Source organism: Hyperolius riggenbachi, chromosome 3 (genome assembly GCF_040937935.1).
Source record: "Hyperolius riggenbachi isolate aHypRig1 chromosome 3, aHypRig1.pri, whole genome shotgun sequence".
Taxonomy (NCBI): Eukaryota; Metazoa; Chordata; class Amphibia; order Anura; family Hyperoliidae; genus Hyperolius; species Hyperolius riggenbachi.
The window spans coordinates 91,964,863-91,982,769 of NC_090648.1; the positions used below are offsets into that span (position 1 = coordinate 91,964,863).

The 17,907-nt window shown below is 43.8% G+C and overlaps 1 protein-coding gene across 3 annotated transcripts in view; it reads left to right on the forward strand.

Moving 5' to 3' along the window:
- Positions 1-17,907, forward strand: part of CAMSAP3 (calmodulin regulated spectrin associated protein family member 3) — a 151,195-nt gene that overhangs the window by 82,551 nt on the left and 50,737 nt on the right. For all 3 annotated transcript variants that reach the window (XM_068274583.1, XM_068274585.1, XM_068274584.1), the window contains exon 3: positions 17,661-17,789. In XM_068274583.1, the coding sequence (XP_068130684.1) occupies positions 17,661-17,789 (129 nt within the window). The remainder of the gene's footprint in view (positions 1-17,660; positions 17,790-17,907) is intronic.

Here is a 17,907-nt window from a genome sequence, read left to right on the forward strand (position 1 = left end):
GCATTTGTTGTGTATGCCATGGATACCTCTGATCTGTTTCTTCACAAATTACCCATAGATATGAGATCATTGCACACCTTAAAGGGAACCTAAACCCAACAAAAGAGTTTCACTTACCTGGGGTTTTTACCAGCCCCCTGCAGCCATCCTGTGACCTTGACATCACTCCTGGATCCCCTGGTCCCCCGCTGGCAGCTAGTTTTGTTTTTGCTGACTCTTGAGTCGGCAGGCCACCACGCATATCATTGCACACATTACCGCGGTAACAGGACGCTATAGCGGGTGTCAACACGTATCTTTGTACGCATTGACACACGCTATAGCGTCTTGTTACTGTGGGAAGTCGGCAAAAACTAAACGAGCTGCCAGCTGGGGGACCAGGGGATCCAGGAGTGATGACAAGGGCACAGGATGGCTGCAGGGGGCTGGTACAAGCCCCAGGTAAGTGAAACTCCTTTTTTTCGTTGGGTTTAGGTTCTCTTTAACTGATCTTCTATAAGGCCTGCCTGTTATCTGTGAATTGACCTGTTCAGATACTTTCTGGCTGAGGGCTTGTAGATTTAATACGTCTGGATGGATTCTTTCTTTGTTCTGTTGATTCCAATAGAGGTGGTTCTCCAATCCTAAGCATTCATCCTTTTATCTCTGCTGAAGAGGAGGAGCTGATGGGCCAGTTCTGCCACTTGGGAAATCTCTTTAGTTAAAGTGGACCTTAACTCAGAACTTCCTTTCTTTTCTAAAAGATAAGCAACAGCATAATAACCTTTTAACGAAAAACCTTTCCTTGTTACAACTTATAGAACTCTTGAGATTCTGCAGAGTGGTTCCTACCTGGTTTGCTGGGAGCACAGAAAGGGTTAACCTCCAGTGTTTGCAAATTAACTCAGAATTCAGCTGACTGCTCTAATTACACTAGCTCATTATTTGCTGGGAAGGAAAAATTAGACAGGCTGCTCTCTTTAAGCACACTCAGGGTGAACACAGCATGGATTTTTCTGTGTTCTCCTAGTCCAGGCAAACTTGGCTCTCCAGCTGTTAAGGAACTGCAAGTCCCACAATGCATTGCAGGAGTCTGACAGCCACGATTCATAAAGGCAGATGCATTGTGGGACTTTTAGTTCCTTAACAGCTGGAGAGCCAAGTTTTGCAGATCGCTGTCCTAGTCTCCTGTGCAAGAGTTCAGCTCCGCTTTAAGACTGCGTGTACAAGTATCTAGCCTTTTGGCAAATTGACTGGCTGCTATGTGGCATCATGAGCCGCACTTTCCATAGGGCAAGTGGATTCTCCTAACATTTAACGCCCCAAATCAATGGGAGGGACAGTTAATGGTTTTACAATTGAAGTCTGTTTAATGTGGAACTCCAATCAGAAAGCAAACTGCTAGGCAATAACCATTATTTTAAGGAAAAAAGGCACAGATCTTTAGTAAAATTAGCATTGAAGCTGCTGGCCGTGTGACTGGTTGATCATGTTCCTCGTAGTCTCTGTAGTGTCAGGAGGAGGTCCCTGAGCTTACACAGAGCACTTTAGCATTGAAAGGCAGATTATCTGTATGATCATATGCCCCCTCTCTCCTTTTAGGAAACCTGCTGAGTTGGCAAATTGCTAATTTGTTTTCTTGCTGCACCTCCTCCTTCCCATAGAACATGCCAGGGCCTGCTGCTCCACAGAAAGCCAAGCACCCTCTCTGTACCATCATTGCTGGCTATCCTCACCCTAAATCAGTCATTATTTTGGGTGACAAACATCTGTGTATATGAAACAAGGTAAACAAGTAATAAGGATGCTAACCAGGCAATCCAAAAGTTAAAATCTCTTATTACTTTTCTTGTTGTTAAATTATTATTCAAACACAGAGCAAAAAAGGCCTCAAAGGGATCCAGAAAATTACAAAAACCTTTTATTATGGACCGATTCACTGTAATCAACACACAGTTATAATCAATTAAAAATAAGGGTCCCCAGAGTGCCCCTGACGTCACTTTGAGGAAGCCAAGCCTATTGGCAAATCATGTAAGTGGGAGGAGTCCCAGGAGGCAGGTCTCGCCCACTACCAGGAACACAGGAGCGCTTGATCCCCGCCATGACGCTGATGCCTAGGAGCAAGAGGCGGGTTGATCGCGCTCACCACTGACGCCAAACCACGCCACTCATTGGAGGAGCAGTAGTGTGATGTATGGGAGCAGCATTTCTGTTGGTACCAGCGCACAATGACCGCAGAGTGTCGAGGACCTGCGAGTCCCGTCAGCTGTAAGTGGTATCTATGTGCAAAGATACAGAGGCGCCAATAGGATAAGATAAAATGTTTAAAACGGTTTAGGTGGCGGTGGTGGACCGTCCACACACAAACAGACCAAATTGCTGTTGATTGTAGAAATATAGTTTATTCACATACTCCTACATAAAAGTGCAACGCGTTTCACGGGCAACATCCCGCTTCATCAGGCAATAAACAATCGGAGTATCTCACAGCTCTGAGTCAAACGATAGCTTGGCACCTCTGTGTAAATCTAAATCGTAAGTATTGGCACCTCTGTGTACAGAGGTGCCAAGCTATCGTTTGACTCAGAGCTGTGAGATACTCCGATTGTTCATTGCCTGATGAAGCGGGATGTTGCCCGTGAAACTCCTATTCACATAGGAGTATGTGAATAAACTATTTTTCTACAATCAACAGCAATTTGGTCTGTTTGTGTGTGGACGGTCCACCACCGCCACCTAAACCCTTTTAAACATTTTATCTTATTTTATCCTATTGGCGCCTCTGTATCTTTGCATATAAAGTTGTCCACCCTTGGTGGAAGGGTGACACACCCTCCTTTCTTCCGTCTACAGAGAGCGACATCTTAGTCCTGAGTGGGGACAGGCCTAATCTCCCCACCTGCATATACAGTGGTTGCCTTGAGGTTTGTAAGTATAATACTTACAATTTAGATTTCTTCCATTTATACATAATATACTACACTATATTGGGCTCTCGGTCTCCATTTCGTAAGTGGTATCTAACTCGCTGACTCACCAGGAGATGCAAGTAAGCTGCGGGAACTGTTTGCTACCTATGTGAAATCGTCATTTATATGCCACCTGTGAGGGAGAGATATGTTTGCAATTACTAGGACTGAGTAATCATCAAATTGTTCTTTACCAAAGAACTTTTCAATTTGCCATTCTTTCTGAGTGCACTCAGTATCTGATTTATCCAGTAATTTTTTTGCCTTCCTTCCCTCTATCAGGAGGTTGAAGCATACTTTATGGGCAGCTATTAGCGCTTAAAGGGGACATTTACATAGTTTCATTGACATTCACCCGCATATTTCCAACTGCTGCAGCATACTAATATAAGAAATGGAGTGTGGTTTGAATGTGGGGTGCGGATGTATGTGTGAGGGGTGGTTGTGGCACTCTGGGGACCCTTATTTTCAATTGATTTTAACTATGTGTTGATTACTGTGAATTGGTCCATAATAAAGGTTATTGTATTTTTCTGGATCCCTTTGAGGCCTTTTTCAAACTTTTTTTTTTTTTGCTCTGTGTTGTTTAAGTTTTTAGTATTTTGGTTTTTGGGCCCATGTGAGTTGATTTTGATGAGCTTTATGCTCACATATTATATATTTCAAATTGGATCCTAGTCCAGTGAGTTGATGCATATGATAAATTATTATTCCCCAGTTTACCTGACTATTTGGTAACTACAAAATTTAGTACACAAAAAGGAAGTTGCAGGGCATGCTGGGTTATCCTTTTTTTTTTTTTTTTTGCTTCTGTACTTCTCCTCAAGCTTAACTAATGCAGCCTGATTGGCTGAGGCCTCTTTCTCTCCTGGTTTCCCCCTTCCACACCTCTGTTCCTCTCTGATTGGCCAATATTTCTCACGCTGAGAAAATGCACTTTCTATAGTGAAGGGCGGGCGAATCAGGCAGATTACTTTAGAAAAATCACTAAAATCAAAACGTGGACAGTGCAATACATATGTTATGTAAATAGAGCAAGTATTTATCTACTTATATATGGTTTTTTTTTTCTGAGATAGTATGGCAGACAGCTCCTCTTTGAAGCGTACCCGAGGTGACATGATAGACATGTGGATGTACAGTGCCAAGCTTACAAATAACTAGGTTGTGTCCTTTTTGTGCCTGAAAGTGTTAACTTGGTTATGCAAGTCTCTTTCTCTCCAGTTGGGACCCAGTTTGAGTGTAACATAGTCCTCACTGATAAGGAATCACAGTCATAAAACTCTTGCCTGGCAGAGAACATCTTCTGCATGATAGATTAAAAAAAAAAGCCAATAGTTCATATATTTTAGCCCTGGGACTCAGACTGCGCGTGAGACTGGATCATTTATAGCATACAATACATCATTAAACTTATTTTTTTCACTTTTAAAAAGAAAACTACAGTATATGATTCTAAAAAGTCAGGAGTAAGAGGATAGATGCAATTGTTTCTCGTCAATTTATGTTCACCCCAGGTCTCCTTTTAATACAGAGTAGAGTATTCATGCCAGTCTTTCACATTTCTGCATCCACATCCATAGATCTGATTGGTTGCTTGCTGGAATGCCGTCTGGTGCTATCAGCCATCAGGAGTTTTATAACTACAGATTTATCCCCTGAACATCTGTGCTCATACAAAGCCTCTATAGGTCATCTGGCCAGGCACAGCCTTTGTTGTTTGCAGCATTTGCATCTGCCATTCTTGTGTAAATGCAATGTGAATGAAGCACTTGATTGAAATGCATTACAGTAAATTTCCCCCATGCTGGGTGCAGGGTAGCGGGACTGGACTCTAGGTGGTCTGAGGAAACTGGCTACATGTTGTATTTATTGTCTGACAAATACCTGGGCAGACTTATCAAGATGTACACAGAAACTTGTGGAACAAATTCCAGACAAAGCTTAATTGATTACAGCTGAAACTTGCACAATTGCTCTGGGGAACTCCTCCAGTTATTTATTTGCACTTGTCTTGATAAACCTGTTGCTGAATTAAAATGCCAATTCCTGGCAAGAATATTCCGTTCACACTCAAAGGGAACCCGAGGTGAAAGACTTATGGAGGCTGACACATTTACTTCCTTTTAAACAATGCACATTGCCTGGCTGTTCTGATGATCCTCTGCCTCATTTAGCCATTGACCCTGAACAAACATGTAGATCAGATGTTTCTCACAAAAATCTGACAAGATTAGCTGCATGCTAATACAGATAATTAGCTATTAATGCTAATATACACAATCTGAATTCAGGTGTGCGATTCAGACACTACTGACCAGAAAGATGAGCAGGATGCCAGGCAACTGTTAGGGCTTATTCACATCTAAAATCAGCAGCGATTTCTTTTTTTGCATGCATGTCCCGCTCCCCCTCCCCCCACCCATTCCCGGAGATTACCTGCGCGCTTCTATTTTGTGTAAAGTGTTTTTCAAAGCGCGTTTACAGAGCGATTTTGTTTTTTGAAGTCAGGAAGTGAGCTCTTTTGACCCAGAAAATAATAAATGCAATGTATTTATTCTTAAAAGCGCCGTGGGAAATCGCTATACCCATCGCTTTTTCAAGCGCTTTGCGATTTCCCTATCCCCTCCATTGAGCAAACACGTTTAGAAAATGGTACAGACAGCGCTTTGCTGAGTGGATCGGAAACTAACCGCTCAGATGTGAACACTCTCATAGCGAATCATTGCACAAGCACTTTTAGGGCAATTTTGAAAATCGCCGGCGCTTAAAAAAGGGCGCCCTAAATGTGAGCAAGCCCTTATTTTTTTAAAGGAAATAAATGTGGCAGGCGGCAGCCTCCATTTATCACTCACCCTGGGTTTCTTTCAGAATCTTGACCAGATTTCGCTACCATTTAAAGTTCCAGCATCACTGTCACTGCTGTAAGCTGCAATATTCTCAGACAAATTCAGACTTTCCTTGTCCCCTTGCAGTCTGACCAGTGGAGATCAGTGGCAGAAGTACTGGAGAAGCAATCCCTGCCATCGCATGGAGGGGCACCTGAACTTCTCCCTTCCCTCCTGGTTCTCCCGTCCTGTGCTTCCCTTGCAGTTGCATTTTATCCACTTATTTTCCATTTAGCAGGGAAGCTCAGTGATAGGTCTGCCATTGATTCCCTATAGCAGGGAAGCTCAGCGATAGGTCTGCCATTGATTCCCTATAGCAGGGAAGCTCAGCGATAGGTCTGCCATTGATCATCCTATGCTACAGCTGCCTGCTTCCTCTTGGTCCTGAGTCTTTCTACGTATTGTGTAACGTACAAAAGACCAGGGCACACAGTTCTGGGCTCAGTGGGTGTGGCAGCGGTTGGTCGGATTACATCATTCTGCTGTTCAGACTGTAAGCAGGATGGAACAGACTGAATCTCTCAGACAAGATTGCAACCTATAGCATGTACAAACTGCTGCAGAAAGTGACCATAGCCTGCGAAACCTAGCACCAAAGCTGGGCCAAATTACTTCTCCTTCCGAATTGCTATTATTCGGAGGGGGAATAGAATTTAACGCCGCCAGGGATTTCAGTGGCAGCAGGGAGAGCAGTCCTTCAGCACGCCCTGCGCCCAGCTCACCGGCGGCATTACAACACGTAGGCATTGCCTGAGCACCTACTTTACAAGTGATCTATGTGACCTAAGCTAATTGGAGAGCTTCTACACAGACAAAAAAACGTGCTCTACCACTGAGAGTCCATCATCCTCCAGGATTGCCTTGATTGCAGCATTAGAAGGAACTTCAGAGAAATGAGTCAGAACACTTGACCTATGTAATTCATTGTCAGCCAGTGATTTACAGTAAGAGGGTCAGCACCCCACCCACAATGCAGGTTTACTTTAAAAAAGAGGCTTTGTGAATGTTTTACTAGATTAGGCATTGCAGAAGATCACTTGTAATTTATGCCTTTCCAATTTTCTTTGCCCTTTGAAAGTTATCTGAAAAAATTCTAACCAAAATGAAAATCTGGTATCTTCAGCTGGAGAGCCTTTTGTGTGAATATGTGAATATGAAATGGTATCCAGATGGCGCTATAGAATGATTTACCATGTATGAGGAGAGGCAATAATCACTTGGCGCTTTTTGTGAAAAAGTTGCTTGCCGAGTTTATTCTGCAAAAACAAACACAAGTTTGTGACGGTTCAGAAGAAAATGCAGCGGTGGAAGATGGAACCAGACAGTGGGTGCTGGGCACAGAGATGAGATCTACCTTGTCCTGGATGAATGAGACCCTTCACAGAAACTTGCAGACTGGGGCTCACTGTGATCAGAGCTGGCACTTTTTGTGTATCTCTGCTGCTTTTTCCAACCCGATTTTCAGGAGATTTGAAGCGCAGTGCTATCTACTGCTGGCAATTACAAGCAATACAGCTTTTGCGATTGTGTTTTTGGGGGTGGGGAGGCAGGCAAATTCGGTTATAGCTGGAACTCGTGGAGGGGTTACAGACCCGGCAGGTGGTTAAGAGGATCTTTAATTGTAAAATCATTTTTTTTTTACAGCAAATCAAAAGCGATTTTGCAGCGTTTCATTGGAGCTCAAACACTCCAAAGATGCTGCCGGACCCACAATTGAGATATGGCCTAATCGCAATCACTCCTGTGGGTTCCCCTCTATCCACTTTTATTAGGCCTCATTCACATTGCGCTCCAATCACGTTCGCGTTGGGTATTTTTTGACACTTTTTTTTTCCCCCCCGATTTCTGTGCGTTGGACGTTTTGTTTAAGCGCTTTTGCAGAGCGATTGAGTTTTTTTTCAAACTCTTTGATCCGGAAAATAATTAATACAATGTATTTATTCTTAAAAACGCTCATGCAATCGCTGCACAAAGCGATTTTGTGATAGTTTCGCGTTTTTACTATACCTTCCATTGAGGTGGAATCTCCTCAAAATTAGCCCATGCATCGATTTTCTGAGCGGATTGGAAACGAACCGCTCAGATGTGAACTCTCTCGTAGAGAATCATGGCACAAGCGCTTTCAGGGTGATTTTGAAAATTGCCAGCGCTTACAAAATGTCAAATGCCCATAGTGTGAACGAGCCCTTAATGTAGCGCTTTTTGGAATCCTCGTCGATTCCAAACCACATTAGAAATCACTCCTGTGGGCCCCAGGCCATCAGCTGGCTGTCAATAGTCGTGGGAACTGGGCTGGCCTGAGCCACTGACAGAACTAAACCGAAGAGTTAGAGGGCAAATACAGAGTGGGCAGCTTGGGCCTGGAAATCATTTACTTTGCATCAACACGGTTGAAGAGCAGCACAAACCTGTTCCGCATTCAGAAAATGAAAAAAAGGAGAAAAGACAAGCAATTGCAGAAAAGCTATATGGAATGGTTCGGCATCTGTCCAAGGCCGTAACCACAGGGGAGCAGCTCCTGCGACTTCAAGGAGGGGGGGGGGGGGATGAAAGGTGGGGAAGTGCCCCCCAACTACTAACCTTCCCTCCCTCCGATACACCAGATCAGGTGTTTTTGTGGCTATACTTGATATGGGTGTGAAGATCCTGATAGCCACACTTGTTTTATGACCCTTGTTTGATGGACCCCCATGTTGCAAGGGTCACCAAGGGGAGGCAAGGGAAGGGGTGTGACCATTAAGGGGGCTCATTTAAGCTTTGCTGGCGGCCCCATGATTTGTAGTAGTTACTCCCCTGTGTCTGTCATTGAGCCACCAACTGTTTCATCTGAGTTGACAATATTATGTATATGGTGGATTGCTTTAGTTTGAGTATACAGGTAGCCGCTGACAACCCCCCCCCCCCCCCCCCCCCCCCGTTACAAACTAGATATGAACTGTAGGTTTATTCTTAACCTGAATTTGTTCTTAAAGAGAATCTGTACTCTAAAATTTTTACAGCAAAAAGCATACCATTCTATTCATTATGTTCTCCTGGGCCCCTCTGTGCTGTTTCTTCCACTCTCTGCTGTAAACCTGGCTTTTAATTGCCAGTTTTAGGCAGTGTTTACAAACAAACTAACCAGCTTGTGATAGGCTCACATAAGCAGAGTGTGTGAGTCATACAGAGCCTGCAGGGGACCTGGAGAGGGTGTGTATCGCTTCTAGCCAATCACAAGCAGCCCTGCACATTCCAATCTGCCTCAGCCCGACAGAGAATAGAAGATTAGATCATATAACAGAGATAACACAGCCACTGTGGAAAGGCTGCAGTAAGCCAGACCACATTAGAACAGGCATAGGAACTTATAGGATATAAGAAATGAGGATGAAAATTTTGTTACAGAGTCTCTTTAAGTCGGAACACTTTGCCATCTCTGTCCCCTGTGCCTCCTGTGTCACCCTCTGTGTCACCTCTGCCTTCTGTACCTGCTTATACAAGTTTAAAGGCCATTTTTCTTTGCATTTTTTTTAAAATCGATTTGATCAAAAACTACAAGTCCAATTTGGAAAAAAAATTGACTTGTTCCCATGGAAACAGTCCATGCCGTTCGTATCGGTGGGTCGTTTGTAAGTCGGGGACTACCTGTATACAGTATAGAAGGCATGTCTTTCGAAAAGGACAGAGAGCGCAAATTGGTTGGTCAGTATTGCAGACACACCCTTCTGGCTTTCTTTTCAAGTGTCTACCGTGTCCCCTTTCCACTCCACTGCTCTGATTACCTAAGCAAACAGCGCTGACATTTATCTGCATTGGTGCCGGATACAGCAGAAATAGTTTAACGTTCCGCTGTCAGATACTTCTCAGTTTTACAAACCTGATGAGTCACTGATGTTATAGAATGTAGCGAAATAAAAGAAAAAGATACGTTTGTAATGTTGTCTCGTATAACCTTTGAATATTTTCAGGATGAAAATCTGTCCCCAAGTAAACTACGGCAACCAATCCGAATGCCTTTTGTACTGGCTTCTTTTTGTATAGCTATTTCGGATTGGTTCTTGTGGGTTTTTATACTACAGCTTAGGAAGTTCTCCTAAGGTCTATTATCTCCATGTTCTTAAGAATATTAAGTTCCAACTGGTGCTGCACCAGGTAGAAAGCTGTCCCCCTGCATGCCTGTATGCCGACTTATCCCCATTGTGTATGAGACAAAGTACTGTTGTGTACGGATGGCAAAGCTTAGGAGAACTCGTGGAGAAGCATGTGATCAGTTTGATCAGCTGATAGATTTGTAAGGTTCTGATTTGCTGTGATGACTTTCTGGTTTAACACATGATCATGACCAGCAAATCGGAGCCTTACTCATCTATCAGCTGATCACATGCCTCTCCATGAGTTCTCTGTAGCATTGCCATCCCTACTGTCGTGTCCTCTGCAAACTTTCATACCTTCCCTTGCAGTATGCAGAGGCCACAGTATGATCACATAGGGCAGGGAGTCTGATCCTAGTCAGAAACGCCGAGGTTCAGCTGGGAGGTGTCTGGCTCACTATTTTGGTAAAGCAATCCCTCTACACTGTGTGTAATCCTATATATACTAAACAAAGGATGTAATTATGCATGGACACACTGCAGCCAGTTCACAGTAAAACTGCACAGTTGGAGAGCAGCAACTGCTCATTCAACAGCCGGTCTGCTAGGAAACCTCTCTATTAGCAGAGAGTTGTAAATATGCACTGACCTTGAAGTGACAGCTCAGTGTGGCAGTCTTGGTGTGCGCGCACAGCTGCAGGAGCATGTACGCACCTGTAGGCGGTGTCGTAGTACTGGCAGTGGCTTGGTGCGGTGGTTGTGGTGTGCGCGCACAGCTGCAGGAGCATGTACGCACCTGTAGGCGGTGTCGTAGTACTGGCAGTGGCTTGGTGCGGAGGTTGTGTTGTGTTCGCACAGCTGCAGGAGCATGTACGCACCTATAGGCGGTGTCGTAGTACTGGCAGTGGCTTGGTGCGGTGGTTGTGGTGTGCTCGCACAGCTGCAGGAGCATGTACGCACCTGTAGGCGGTGTCGTAGTACTGGCAGTGGCTTGGTGCGGTGGTTGTGGTGTGTGCACACAGCTGCAGGAGCATGTACGCACCTGTAGGTGGTGTCGTAGTACTGGCAGTGGCTTGTTGTGGTGTGCGCACACAGCTGCAGGAGCATGTACGCACCTGTAGGCGGTGTCTTAGTACTGGCAGTGGCTTGGTGCGGTGGTTGTGGTGTGCGCGCACAGCTGCAGGCGCCAGATGCGCCCGTGGGTGGCACAGTTGTGAGCAGTGGCTTAGTGTGAGAAGCGCAGTTGTAGACAGCGGCATAGTGCAACAGTTGTGGTCTGCACGGGGAATTATTTTGAGAATAATGCGTTCCCTGGTGCTACCTAAGAAGCAGTTTTATACACTGTTTATTTTTTGTGGTGCCAATACAGCCACTTTAAAAAGCAATGCATGCTGGTGCATTTGTAATTTTCCTTGACTAGTTATTGTTTCTGTGTTCTGAAGGCTAATATTGTTCATAGATGATTATAGCTCTCCCAGAAACTGGTCGTACGTTATTAGCTGCCTCTTTAGGTTTAATGGCCCGTTAATCTGGAGCTGAAAGGAGAAAGCGGCCTTTTTCTCCTGAAGCAGGAGAACTGAAGTAATTTTATATGTGAGCTTTGAACAAAGGCCCCATTCTCTGTGCAGGGAAGGTGCAGCCGTCTGCTGATATCCCAGGATGCACCAGAAGCCATTTTAATGGTGTCTGTGTATTGCGCGCACCATGAAAGAGAAAGATTTGGCAGAAGACCCAAACTCTTTAATTCTGCATCTAATAAAAGCGGTTTTCTTATTCTTGTTCCTGCCCGGCACTCACTTTCCCTTCATGCCATTTTGAATTACAGTTTTGCATTTCCAGTCAGCCATGAACTGCTCCACCCGCTGCTGTTGTCTGGTGTATAGTCCCTCTGAAGTGGACCGTGGGGCTGTTCCCAGCCAGCCAAATAGCTTGATTTTCCTATTAGCCCACTTGTCTCTATACAGGCAGTGTGTACAGATACATTGTTCATGCAGTGTTTGCTCACGCTAGTCTGCTGCTGTGTATTTTTCTACAGATGATTTACAGTCACAAAGGACATGGGACAGTATTCCTGTCACGGCTTGGATGATTGCTCCAGTCACAAGATGGGACATTGGCTCTGGTGTGTTTTAACAGTTTTCATATTAGTTATCTTGGCTACTTTCCCCCAGTTCATGGCTAGCCACATTTCAACAGCCACTCCGTCCCCAGTTATTTGTTATACTGGGAATACACCGTTCTTTTCTGCTCAATCGTTTTTGCCGCTCGATTCTGTCGTTGGTTCTCTTATCTTCCGCTCGTTTTTTTTATCTTTTTCCATTCACTTCTATCAGAAATCGAGCGGCGAAACGATCGAACTGGAGATTGGACATGTCGGAATTTATCTATCGAAGCCATCTATCTGTGGCGGAAACAAACCATGTATTCCCACCATTAGAGGGAGCATACTGTCTGTATGCACTATTCCGACTTTTACCAACATCTGTAAATGGGGCTATAACATTAGCTTTTCTCCCACTTTGCCCACTTTTGCCCAGTAGGGTGCGTAGGGTTAATTGGGTGATAGTTTCTGGAATGCACCATGAAAGCTTGTGGGAGGGATTGCAGGTGGTTTGTCTACAGTATTTACTTACCTACCTTTCGTCCATGTGGGAGGGATTATAGCTAGCCTATCAATTCTCTTCCCTACCATTCTTTCCTGTGGGAGGGATTATAGCTGGTCCATCAATTTTTTTTTTTTCCTGTGGGAGGAGGATGGAGTATAGCTGGCCTATCAATTCTCTTCCCTGTGGGAGGGATAGCTGGTCCATCAATTCTGTTTCCTGTGGTAGGGATTGTAGCTGGCCCATCAATTCTCTTCCCTTCTTCCCTGTGGGATGGAGTATATCTGGCCTATCAATTCTCTTCCCTGTGGGAGGGATAGCTGGTCCATCAATTCTGTTTCCTGTGGGAGGGATTGTAGCTGGCCCATCAATTCTCTTCCCTTCTTCCCTGTGGGATGGAGTATATCTGGCCTATCAATTCTCTTCCCTGTGGAAGGGTTTAAAGCCAACTATCAATTCTCTTCCCTACTGTTCTTCTCGTGGGAGAGAGTAAAGCTGGCCTATCAAGTCATACTGACTTGCGTGATTATGGAATGACAACCTACTGAGTTTGTTTCTGTGTTTGATACTGTAGATGTTTTTTAAAGGGGCACTATGGCGAAAAATTGTGACATGTAAAATATGTGTAAACATAGACAAATAGGAAAGTACATTTTTTTCCAGAGTAAAATGAGCTATAAATGACTTTTCTCCTATGTTGCTGTCACTTACAGTAGGTAGTAGAAATCTGACAGAAGCGACAGGCTTTGGACTAGTCCATCTCTTCATGGGGGATTCTCAGGGGTTTATTTATTTTCAAAAGCACTTAGTGAATGGCAGTTGCTCTGTCCAACTGCCAGTAAACTGTGTAGCGAGCAGGGAAGCTGGCCTGCATTATTATTTAAATCCTTTTTAGGGATATCTTTTATAAAGAATAAAAGCCCTGCTGAGAATCCCCTATGAAGAGATGGACTAGTCCAAAACCTGTCGCTTCTGTCAGATTTCTACTACTTACTGTAAGTGACAGCAACATAGGAGAAAAGTAATTTAAGGCTCATTTTACTCTGGAAGAAATGTACTTTCCTATTTGTCTATGTTTACACATATTTTACATTTCACAATCTTTAGCCATAGTGCCCCTTTAATCATCCATAGTCATGAACTCTGGGATCTACAACAAAATGCCTCTGAGAAACGGCCATGTTAAGAGCCGCGATATATACATTAGGCCATCTATGCTAAAATGTTGTGACTCATGGATTTTTACATTGTTTGTCCTATCGGGCTATTAACGAGAGTTGTAATTAAATGTTATGTTTTATCTGATTGTCATTACTGAGCCTTAAAATCCTCAATTTTGATTTTTGTTTCCTACAATTCTCTTCCCTACTCTTCCTACCTGTGGGAGGGAGTATAACTGACCTATCAAATCACTTTCCTGTGGAAGACCAGTATGGCCCAGTTATGTAGGGGCGGCATATTTGGATGGTGAGGATGAGGTTGAGGGATTTGGATGAATAATGCAGTCCACTTTGTTGAGCGCCGTCATTGAGCTGCCAAACCTGAGTGCCCCTGTCAGTAGAGGTAATGGGGGGGGGGGGAGGGGGGGTACGGCGGTACATCTTTAGGCTAGATAGGAGAGAGGTATAAGACAAAAGTTAAATCTCACAGTTCAGCTTTAACAATCTGATGCGTTAGCAGGCAGTCATGCTCAAAATTAGTTGCTTCTGATTAAAGTGTTATATTACTTTTCTCACCTTTTTTGTGCTTGCTAGATGCTAAAATTTATCATAGAAATAAGGTGAGCATGAGAACACCAGGGAGTTAACTCCTGGGAAGAGACCAGTGTATCTGGGCTCTTCTATAATTTGTTCACGTTCTCAACACAATGGTTTGAGCTCCCAGCCCAACTGGTGAGGTGAGATTCAAACTTCACTTCACCAGGGCAACTTATTTTAACTTTTTTTTTTTTTTTGGATGGGGGAGGAGGACGCTACAAAGAAAGGAAACTAACTTTCCTGTTTCAAGGGCATTGGTAGACACCGGCTATGCTATACCATCAGGGCTGTGGAGTCTGAGTTGGAGTCGGAGATGGTGATTTCATAAACTGGGGAGTCCGAGTCGGATGATTTTGTACAAAATCCACAGCCCTGGTAAGTATTAGACTAAGGAGTCGAGGAGTCGGAGTCTGAGCCATTTTGGGTACCCGGAGTTGGAGTCGGTGGTTTCATAAACTGAGGAGTTGGAGTCGGAAGATTTTTGTACCGACTCCACAGCCCTCTATACTATTCTATACTATACTATACTACACTATACTATATAGACCCATACACACTTTGGACCTTTTTCACATCCTTAAAGTGGATCCGAGATACATTTTTACTCATTGCATAATTGTTTTTTGTTTTTGTTTTTTTAACATTAGTTTTTTATTTGCCAAAAAGATATACATACAGTAGCATTCAAAAGGAAATGCAAAATGTGACATTACTTTGGCATTAGAATGCTATTGGGCAGAATAGTTGTTAGTTTGCTTTCATATAATTTATAGGGCATTCCTCAAGCCAAATACTTTTTTTTTTTTTTTGTTTTCTTTTAATACTCTAATTCCCTATAAACTAAACAAGCCTTGCCCACAGGTTTTTAGAGTGCCTTGGCACTGCAGCAAGGGCTTATGGGAGCTCAGTCTGGGTAGGAGGAGGAGGTTACTAGCCAGAGATTTCAGAGGCAGAGTGGAGGAGGGAGGAGGAGGGGACTGAATTTGTCACATTACACACAGGCAAGTTCATGTGTAGCCTTGCTTGATAAAGGAGGTAAACTCTGAAACGTCGCTGGATGGCTACATGATATCTTTGATTAATAAAAAAGCATTATAATTACGGATGGTGCCGGTCATCTTCATTCAAGTTGTTTACATCTGCAGTGCTGGTGGATTGACCGAGGCACATCCATCTGGAAGCAAGGAAGGGTGCCACACTACCTACCACTACTGGATTACACACAGGCAAGCTGATAGCATCTCCAGCCCTCAGCCTGTGACAAACAGAACCTGGCTGCCCTCGTATCACATGAATAAATAATCATAACCTATTGAAGCTGTATGCAGCTAGATTTGCTGTGTAAACTATCTAAACTCTAGATAAAATATATAGACCAGTTACTTGTTCTAGTTAGTTTTTCATCTCGGATCTGCTTTAAGGGTTAGGTTTTTGGAATGATCCTTGTACGGATGTGCTTTTTGGCACCTGAATAAACAGTGTATCTGTACACACTGCCTGTGTAGAGACAAGTGGGCTACTAGGAAAATCGAGCTATTTAGCTGGCTGGAAGCAGCCCCATGGTCTACTTCAGAGGGACTATACACTAGACAACAGTTCATGGCTGACTGGAAATGTAAAACTGAAGTGTAAATGTAAAACTGGAATGCATTTCCTGGCTATTTCTGATTGGTCTAGTTTCAAACTGCACATCATTTCCATGAAATTATGCATTTTAGCTAAAATTATGTGCATTTCCATTAAAGCCAATGGGTATCGGATTAAAAAAGAAAAAGTCAGATACTCACCTAAGGAGAGGGAAGGCTCGGTCCTAATGAGCCTTCCCTCTCCTCTCCCGGTTCCCTCGGTGCTGCGCTGGCTCCCCCGTTCGAGTCCGCCGCCGCAGGGACTTCTGAGGTCTTCGGGAGCACTCGGGCTTCCGAAGACGGGCTGCTCCATACTACGTACGCGCGAGTGCTTCATAGAGGGCGCTCGCGCATGCGTAATATGGAGCGGCCGCGTCATCGGGAGCCTGAGTGCTCCCGAAGGCTTCCGAAAGCTCCCGAAGGCATGCGGAAGTGGCAGTATTTAACCGAACTGGTCGAATACTGCCACGTGGGATCCTGCGCGGGACCGGGCACCGGGAGAGGAGGGGGAAGGCTCATTAGGACCGAGCCTTCCCTCTCCTTAGGTGAGTATCTGACTTTTTCTTTTTAAATCCGGTAAACATTCACTTTAACCACCTCCAGTCATGGCTACTAGAGGTATTGGCAATTCGATCTGAATCCTCCCAGATTGGTGCAAAATTATGTAGCTTGAAAACGGACCAATCAAATCCTGCTGCGTCATGTGATCGGATCACTCTCTCAAGCTGTGTAAATTTGCATCAAAGTAGTATAAAAATTTGCCTCCAGAATTATTTGCATCTCCTTAAATAGTACTGAAAATACCCCAATTCAGAATATAGCACTAAGGTGTATGACGGTCACTGATCGTCAGGCTACTATGTGCACAATGTGTGGGAGGCTGCTGCGGGGATCCGACCAGAGGGGGGGGGGGGGGGGGGGGGTGGTTCTGCTGGGTTTTTGTGGGGTGAATTAATGATATGCAACGTTCATACCGCTTATCCAATGTCTTGCTCTAAAGACATCAGCGTTGCACTTCAAATCTTTAAAGTATATATGGCACCTCAAGGACAGGCCAGTGAATACGCCTCCTTTGCTACCTTCAAAAGTTTTTTTTTTTTATTTTATTATTTTTTTACCCTCTTTTTGTCTATTTATGTATGTATAGGTAGGTTGAAAACTATACAATATTCATATTACCTACAATAGCCTTGCCTTAAAATGACTTTTGTTACCCCTAAAAATGCACCATGTTCTGTATACTATGGACCATCACAGGTCATGTATATTGTTTATTTTTGTCTTGCTTGAAAAACAAAATCTATCTAGTGATTGCTTCTCAGTTGCACACACACTAGAAGTAGAGAGAGCTCTTTGCTAATGTTTACTAAATGTATCTGATAAAGGAATGTAAACAAAAGATATCACCTCTTCTGATGCAGCCAAAAGCTTTCCACTGAAGAACAAAGTGCTGTGTTTAACTTTTTGAATGCTCTTCTGCTACACATTTTTTTTGTGGTATTAGATTTTATGCTGTAAATAATCTTTTATAACAAAGAGGGAATGCTGGGTTTCATACCACTTTAATCCATAATAAATTATTTGCTTTCAATGTATGGGAAAGTATAGAAGCGGATTATCTATAAACAATGTGCTCTTGGTGTTTGACTCATGGTGTGTAGCATTAATGGGATAGAGCGATTATTAATAGACAGAAGGTGACAGGCTGCATAGTGAAGGCTGTTCTGTATAGTAATGAGCATCTGGTACTGTTTGTTTTCCTGCAGGCTGCACATGTGGCGGTCATCGACTCTCTGATGATTGTGTACTCCAGTCACTGCACTGAGTCCCTCCCTTCCAGTGATGAGCCCGGCCTGGGTGTGGTGGAGAGTAAGCTGCTTGCCTGGGTTGATAAGGTAAGTCATAAAAGATCTTCTTGTTCTCTGTTCAGGCTTACCTGCCAACGCTGTGATAAAGAAAACAAATTGGGTAAAACTACACCCTGCTTACTAAGCCCTGCCCTTTCCAAGCCTG